General features: G+C 41.3%; 1 protein-coding gene across 1 annotated transcript in view; it reads left to right on the plus strand.

Moving 5' to 3' along the window:
• The window catches only part of LOC6042974, a 455221-nt gene extending 446405 nt beyond the window's left edge, over window positions 1-8816 (plus strand). The window contains exons 12-13 of the mRNA XM_038266300.1: window positions 1508-1685; window positions 5274-8816. Of these exons, the coding sequence (XP_038122228.1) occupies window positions 1508-1685; window positions 5274-8251 (3156 nt within the window). The 3' untranslated portion in view covers window positions 8252-8816. The remainder of the gene's footprint in view (window positions 1-1507; window positions 1686-5273) is intronic.
• Window positions 8817-9122: the final 306 nt, after the last annotated feature.

The raw sequence follows: 9122 nt of genomic DNA on the forward strand, positions 1-9122 counted from the left end.
TAAAAACTCTACCTCAAAACCGTCTCTCTTCCCGGGGAAAATCCCTTTTTCGTCATCCACGGCGTCGCGTTCGCGTTGGTGATGGCGTCGCCTCCGGGCATAATTAAACGACGGGGCTCAAATGCAAAACTTTCCACCAGTCCCAACACTGGTAGTAGGCTGCCGTTGACGGCAATGATGACGACGGCGAGGTGTGCAACTGGCGAAAATCTAACGACAAATATTTAATGAGAATTTATAGCTTTTTGCGTTGCCGCGGGCCCGCGCTTTTCCTTGGGAAATTTTGCTCCAAGAAAATGCCATTTGCAAACTATGATGTTTGGTACGCGCGCGCACACACAAACAGGGATTTGGTGGGTGGTAAATTGAAAGAACGGAAAGATGTAAATTCCTTAATTTGGATATTTTTTTAAAGTCAAGTAATTTTCTGTCTCAAATTTTGGTCCACAACAGTGAAATGGCCGACTGTGAGATTATGATAAATTATGTTTTCTATTAGGAAACTTGGAATAGTTCTCCGTTCCCTGCTGACCAACTATGAAAGATGCAACTTTCAAGGGACACCCAATCACCCGGTCCGCAGGTGGTGATGCTGTCCAATGCCACGGTTGCAAAATTTATTTAATCAAAATTGTGTTACACAGCAAAGTTTTAAATATCCCCGCCAACGTCGACAAGGGGGTGAATGCTTCTGCAGCTGATGCATTTTCAGTTTTAAGGGTGTGTTCAGATCGTCACTGTCGTGCTAACTTGTCGTTCGTGCATTTTGGGCCAAAACCTTTTGACCTTCACAGATCCCCAAAATTCGATTGCAATCCTGAAATAATCAATAAAAAAAAACCTTGTCGTGCAATCTTGTCACACTCTGAAAATTTATGTAAGTGCGACAATTGGCCAAAGGGATTTCATGTCAGAACACGTTTGACACACGTACATGCCCAACTACCGTAAACAAACTTCAGGACAACAGAATGGTCAAACAAACAAAACCTGTTTGTTATTGTTTACATTGCGTGCTCTCGTTTTTGTTTACTCAATGTCAAACATTAAAACGCGTTGAACTCGGAACGTCAAAAAGCGACGTGCGACAAGTTAGCATGACAGCGTCGAGATGCAAAATTCTGGCTAGGTATTTGCAAACGGTCAAAAGTTTCCGCCCAAAGGTTTATTGGGTTCTCTGCTCTAGAAGGAGACATGTTTCTCGTTACAGATGCAGTGGTGGCCAGTACTACCATAAAGTGAATAGTTACGCGAATCGATCACACCAGGTCCATGTCTTGGATTGCAATTAAATTGGGATTAAGTTACATTTTGACAGAAAGTTGGGTGATTTTCTAACTGCAATTTAATACTTTTTATACTTTCTTTGGTGAAATGTTATTTTGTTTTAAATAAAATTTGTTATTCAATTTTGAAAATCTTTTCACAGCTATGAAAAGAATACCCAACATTTGCAAGCATCATTTAAACTACAATTCTCCCCCATTTTTCTCCACCTTCCCCACAGCCGCAGCCCATCTGCAACCTGGAGGACCTAACGCGGGTCGTGGTCACCCGCGACGACGACGTCTCGAACACGGTAACGGTGTTCATCAACCCGGACCGCGTCATCACCTTCTCGATGGAGGACCGGGACGCGTGCGAGTTTGCCATCGTGCTCGCCGGCTACTACCGGTTGATGGCGGGTGAGTAGAACTGAAATTGAGATTTCGATTGTAACTTTTCGAATATTTCGATTTTATTTATTTATTTATGTATTTATTTTTGTTGAAAATTGACAGCTAGGCCAAAATTTTCCTAAAAGCATAATAAAAAGTCTAAAGAACTACCAAGTTCAATAAATCAAATCTTAATTCCAAAATCAGAATAAGATCCAAGGTTTAAAAGAAACTGAAGTTTAAAAAGGAATTTCAAGCGCTATCATACAAATTTAGAACGAATTTTAATCAAAGTTTTATCGTGGATTAAAGTAGGAAAATTATTGATTTGCCCACAATTATTTAAAAAAAATGACGATTTTGTAAAGTTTGCATTGAAAATTAATAGCATTTCTTTTAAAAAAATATAATTTTCTTAGGATGCCCGATCTTTTTTGTTATGTTTTTTTTTTATTTTTGAAGTATTTGCAACTGTCAAATTACATATTATTGAATTGGATCCTAAAATTAAGCATGAAATTGTTGAAAAAAAATTTCAAGCCACAAAAAGTTTAAAATGTAATTTTTATTTTTATTTTTTTTTTTAAAACTTCGCGACCCTTATTGATAGTCTTGCATGACAGCTCTTTCATGGTAAAATGTTGTCTTGTCAAATAAATTATTATGAGCAATTCTCTACCAAAACCGGAAATGGATTTTATTTCTATTTTTTTATTTGGCTCAAACTTTGTGGGGGCCTTCCCTGTGACCAAATAAGCTATTTTGTGTCATTGGTTCACCCATACAAGTCTCCATACAATTTTGGCTGCTGTCCATACAAAAATGGTATGTAAATATTCAAACAGCTGCAACTTTTGAGTGTGATCAATTTGGTGTCTTCGGCAAAGTTGTAGGTATTTTTGAGGACTATTGAAAAAAAATAGGCACACGGGAAAAAAATGCACATTTTTTAATCAACTTTTTTTCACTTAAACTCAATTTCCCAAAAGACGTATTTTTTGATTTTCGAAATTTTTTGATATGTTTTAGGGGACAAAAATCCGCAACTTTTGAGCCATAGAGAAACATGGTCAAAAAATCTGCCGCCGAGTTATGAAGTTTTGAAAATATAAGATTTTTGAATAAAATCAAAGTATCATGCAAAAACTAATTTGACGTTATATTTTAATGCAAAATTGAATTTGCAATCGAAAAGTACTCTGCAGATTTTTTGATAAAGAGCTCCGTTTTCAAGATATAGCCACCGAAAGTTTGATTTTAGCGAATTTTTAAACAGTTTTTTTATTTTTAAAAATAGTGACCATGAGTGATCATTTCTAAAAATATTTTTTTGAAAAGTTCAGAAAATTTGCTATAAAATTGTCTACGAGACATTGAAGATTGGACCTCGGGTTGCTGAGATAGAGCCGCTTTAAGAAAAAGAAACACGAAAATTGAAGATTTCTAAATCTCACCAAAACAACCCACCTTTTTCTAATGACGATATAAATTTTTCCATCTTTTTGAAAACAATATTTTGATTTTTTTTAAATCAAGACTAGCATTTTAAATGGGCGTAATATTCAATGTTTGGCCATTTTAAAATGTTAGTTTTGATTTAAGAAAAAAATGAAATATTTTTTTCGAAGAGATCGGAAAATTTCACGACTTTTTTTATGTATTAACATTGAAAATCGGACCATTAGTTGCTGAGATATCGTAACTGAGCAGTTCTCTCAGATTTCGGTCATTCGATTTTTTTTTTTGTATTTTTTAATCCGAATGAAACTTTTTTGGTGCCTTCGGTATGCCCAAAGAAACCATTTTGCATCATTAGTTTGTCCATAAAATTTTCCATACAAATTTGGCAGCTGGCCATACAAAAATGATGTATGAAAATTCAAAAATCTGTATCTTTTGAAGGAATTTTTTGATCGATTTGGTGTCTTCAGCAAAGTTGTAGGTATGGATCTGGACTACACTGAAAATAAATGATACAAGGTGAAAAAAAATTTGGTGATTTTTTATTTTACTTTTTGTCACTTAAACTTGATTTGCAAAAAAAACACTTTTTTTTATATGTTTTAGAGGACATCAATTGCCAACTTTTCAAAAATTTCCAGGTTGTGCAAAAAATCTTTGAGAGAGTTATAAATTTCTGAATCAATTCTGATTTTTTCAAAAAATCGAAAAATTGGTCGCAAAAATTTATTAACTTCATTTTACGATGTTAAATCAAATTTGCAATCAAAAAGTACTTTATTGAAATTTTGATAAAGTGCACCGTTTTCAAGTTAAAACCATTTTTAGGTGATTTTTTTTTAAATTGTCGCAGTTTTTCATTTTTTAAAAATAGTGCACATGTTTGCCTACCTTTGAAAAAAAATATTTTTGAAAAGCTGAGAAATCTATATTTTGCACTTTTGAACTTTGTTGATACGACCCTTAGTTGCTGAGATATTGCCAAGCAAATGTTTAAAAACATGAAAATTTTCAAACCAAGACTTACATTTTAAAGGGGCAAACATTCAATATAACGCCCTTTTAAAATGTTAGTCTTGGTTTAAAAAAAATTAAAACATTTTTTTTTAAAAGATCGGAAAATTTCACGAATGTTTCATTTTTTAACATTGAAAATCGAACCATTAGTTGCTGAGAAATCGACATTAGATAATGGTGTGTTGTTGGGTGGGACTTAGAAAACTTCAATTTTCGTGTTTCTTTTTATTTAAGCCGCTGTATCTCAGCAACCAGAGGTCCAATCTTCAATGTCTCTTGGACAATTTTATAGCAAATTTTCTGAACTTTTCAAAAAAATATTTTTAGAAATGGTCACTCATGGTCACTATTTTTAAAAATTGAAAAACTGCGAATATTTCGCTAAAATAAAACTTTCGGTGGCTATATCTAGAAAACGGAGCCCTTTATCAAAAAATATGTAAAGTACTTTTCGATTGTAAATTCAATTTTGCATTAAAAAATAAAGTCAAATTTGTTTTTGCATAAAACTTTGATTTTATCCAAAAATCAATATTTTTTCAAAACTTCATAACTTGGCGATAAATTTTTTGATCATGTTTCTTTATGGCTCAAAAATTGCGGATTTTTGTCTCCTAAAACATATAAAAAAATCTCTAAAATAAAAAAAATACGTATTTTGGGAAATTGATTTTTAGTGAAAAAAAAAGTTGATTCAAGAATCCGCAACTTTTTTTCCGTGCACCTATTTTTTTCTCGATAGTCCTCAACAGTAGCTACAACTTGGCCCAAGATTCACTCAAAAGTTACAGCTGTTTAAATATTTACGTAGCATTTTTGTATGGACAGCAGCCAAAATTGTATGGAGACTTGTATGGGTGAACCAATGATGCAAAATAGCTTATTTGGTCATAGGAAAGGCCCCCACAAAATTTGAGTCAAATAAAAAAATACAAAAAATAAAAATGGTCGAAATCGGCCGATTTCGTAGAGAGTTGCTCTATTATTTAAAATTGAGATGAAAAGTCATCGATTGTGATTGGACACTCAATAATATTTTAACTGAATGAATGTACATGGAAAAAAATCTTATTAAATATAAATTTAAAAAAAAATCAACGACTAATTTTCTTCTTTTCCTCTTCTATCCACACGCAGGTAAAGAACTCCCCCTGGAGCAGGAACGCGAACCGACGGTGGAGGAGATCGCCCCGCCCTATCTGTCCCAGCACACGGTCGTGCACGCCAGCTGGAGTTACCTTCCGTCGGAGAAGCAAACCCACAGCATGGCGTTCCTGATGCCACCGCCGTACCACTCCACCAAAACGGTCTACCTTCCGCCGAAATCCGGGTCCATTTCCGGCGCCACCGTCGGGGACGACTGCGACCGAAACATGAACAACACGCTGACTTCGAACAAGAACCTGAAGGGGTTGGACGAGTACGGGTTTGAGGTGGGTGGCGGCGCGAGGGTGAGTCGGGACGGGTTGGAACGGACCGGAAGTGGGGGAAGCGGAAGTCACGCAAAGCTGAGCATGTCCGAGGCGAGAAACGAGGAGGTGCTGCGGAGGGTGGCGGAAATGCAGAAGATGGTGGAGAGTTCGGAGCGGTACTTGAACGAGCATGGGGAGTACTGTCACGAGTTTGACGTGAGGCCCGGGAAGTTGAACTTGTGGCGGGAGACTTCGGTGGATGTGGAGAGTGATTGCGAGAGTATGAACAGTAGCAAGCAGTCGTCGAACGAGGATGCGCCGGGGGTGTTGCGGCACAGCGATTCGTTGACGCTGCTCACGGAGACGATCAACCAGGGGTTGGACGGAATCGCCAAGGGGTTGAACTCGATTTATACGGCGCCGTTCAGCGAGGTTAATGGACAGCTGGAGAACAATTCGGCGCAGAGTACGCCCAAGAGTCAGCGGAAGGTTCAGGGATTGAGTCAGATCTTGAGCGAGTTGCAAGCGTTGGGGAATGATCTGTCGCAGAGTGAGAGTGATTCGGAGTCATTGTACACGCCGAATAGTTCGCCGATCCACAAGAACTCGAGCCAAGCGCCTCCCCAGAGTAGCCTAAGAAATAAGACTTTACGGACGAGCTTCGGGCTGCACAGCCCGGACAGCTCGGTCATTGGTTGTGATACAAAGGATATGAACTTGAAGGAATATCTGCGTCAGTTGAAGGAAGCTAGCGATGGGGCTGGGAATACGGACTTGGCGGCGAAGAAGATTGCCGAGCTGTACGGGTACGAAATTGGGGATGATACGATGATCGAGACCGATCCGGACATCATCGATCTGAGGTCGATCCCGCCTCCTCAGACACCAGACGAGCTGGACAACCTGAACCTGATCAGCGTTCCTCCGTCGGGATTCGACGACGGATCGAGTAGGCCCGTGGACACCGTGGACGGCGTCGTTGGCGATCTGGAGGAGTTTCTGAAAAAGGTAACGATCGAACCCCCTACCCAGAAGATTACCCCCGCCGTAGAGTTGACCCCGGAGGAGATTCTGTCGTACATCATTCCACCCCCACCGGGACTAGCCGACAGTAGCGATCACCCTGGCACGACCAAACCTAAACCAGCACTGAAAACCAAACCTACCAACCTGCTGCAACTCGCAGCGAACAATAACAACAACAACGCGCGGAACCTCAACCACGTCATGGCCCCACCACCGGAGGTCGCACCCATCCCGAAGCCCCGCATCGAGACCAACGCGGCCAACCTGCTGGCCAAGTACGACAAGTCCCGGTTTGAAGTGTACTACCCGCCAACGGACGACAAACAGCCCGCTTGCAACGAGTACGATCTGTACAGCAATTCGGAAGCGGCCAACGCTAACGCTAACGCCAAATCGGAACCGAAAACCAACGGTCACGTCATCGAGTACCCGACGGTCGAACGTAAGGGACCCTTTTCCTGTTGTACAAAATCCAAGAAAGAAAAGACTGAAGAATGTGCAGAGCAGGTAAATGGCGCCGATCCAGCGCTTCCCCCAAAACGATGTCCTCACAACGCGGTGAACGAGTCCAGTCCACCGCAACGACCCCCGAAGAGTGTAGAATTGCAGCTGAAGCTGAACTCCCCACTTCGGTCACCTCCCAAGATCAACGGAAATCACTACCCAGCGGACCCGCCGTCGCTTCCACCGCGCTTTGAGAAGCCCGCCACTTCCCCGCCTCCGGTGATCCTGTCCGCGTTACCACCGAAGAAGCCTCCACTACCTCCGGTCCCACTCAAGCCCTGCATTCGCAGCCCAGTCCCCATCCTGAAAAACCCCGTCGTCACCTCGTACACCCTGACCGCCACCAATTCCGCCAACAACTCGCCCATCCGAACGGCCGGAATCGGTTCGCCCCACTTTCACCGCAATCCCAACTGTTACAGGGAAATTGAACGCGCCTTCAACCGGGACGACCTCCCCCAGGAAGGCAGCAGATCCCCCCAGCCACCACAATCGCCCATCCCGCAAAATCGCCAAAATGGCCACTACCGCTCGCACAGCGATTGCCCGCCCGTCTGTCTCAAAAATCCCGCCGCCGACCAGAAGCCCCAGCTGTCACTGCTCTGCTCGCCACAGCTGTCACGCAAAACTAGCCTCGGCAGCAACCCCAGCTCGCCCATTCTCTCGAACAAAAACGGCCACGTCCTCAACGTGGACACCCTGATGGCCAAAACGGACGTCGCCATGGCGGGTCTCCTCGTCAAGCTGGACCAGGTGGCCGCCATGTGTTCGGCCGCGCAAACCGCCGGCGGCGGCACCAGCATCGACGAGGAAAAGTTCCAACAGGCCAAGGACGAACTGACCGACCAATCGCTGCACCTCGTCACCGCGTCCAAACACCTGGTTGTCTCGATGTCCGACGCCAACCTAACCCATCTTCCGGAACATCTGACGGCCTGTCTCTCGGCACTTCGTCGCATCACTGAGCTGGCCCAGGACCTGACCCGGTACACTTCGGCCCCGCTCCAAACCCGGAACATTGTCCTGAAAGTGCACGACGTGGCCTCCAGCTTCCGGGAGTTGGCCTGCGTCAAGGTGGGGCCACTTGGGGCTGGGCAGTTGGCGCTGCACGCCGAGTGTTTGGCGAACGTGCTGGCAACACTGCTGCGCAGTTTGCGCGTCTTTTCGCCCTAGGGGTGTGTCAGTCGGGCAGGGTGTGGTGTTTGTACATAGCAGGAGGAAGTTGTTGAGATTAACTTTTTTGACTAAATTAATTACGATTGTAGGAGATTTTATGTTGAAGAAAGTTGTTGTTTGTTAGTTGAACTAGTCTAGGGATACGATTGTTTCTTGGTTTGATCTGCATTTTATTCGTTTGATCGAACTGGTTTTTAAATAAGTATAATACACTAGAAGATATTTTGTTAGTGGGGCAAGTAGGAACCGGTGTTCAGAATAATGTTTTTGGAAGAAGTTAAATCCATATCAACACTAACATTTTGTTTGCATTATTTTTATCAAGATCGCAATTACTTTTTTTGTGAACTAAAAAAAATGCCACACATAAAATCGCTCTTTGAGATTTGAGTTTTTTTTTTTTTTAAATCATTTTAAACTGAAATTTTTTGCTTCAAAATCGCCAAATATGTACTAATTTTTTTTTATTTTTGGCATCATGTAGGCAGCTATGACTTAGGCCCTTATGCATCATTCTGCACAATTTCAGTGACGTTTGATACCCAAATTGCAAATCATACTTAAAAAAACGGAGTTTCGCTAAAATTTTAGTATTTCATTCAAAAATTTCGAATCATTTGAACATTTGAGTATTTTTTGTATTTTTGTATTTTTTAATCCGACTGAAACTTTTTTGGTGCCTTCGGTATTCCCAAAGAAGCCATTTTGCATCATTAGTTTGTCCATATAATTTTTCATACAAATTTGGCAACTGTCCTTACAAAAATGATGTATGAAAATTCAAAAATCTGTATCTTTTGAAGGAATTGTTTGATCGATTTGGTATCTTCGGCAAAGTTGTAGGTATGAACACATACTACACTGAAAA

The sequence above is a fragment of the Culex quinquefasciatus genome, chromosome 3, assembly GCF_015732765.1.
Source record: "Culex quinquefasciatus strain JHB chromosome 3, VPISU_Cqui_1.0_pri_paternal, whole genome shotgun sequence".
Lineage (NCBI taxonomy): Eukaryota > Metazoa > Arthropoda > Insecta > Diptera > Culicidae > Culex > Culex quinquefasciatus.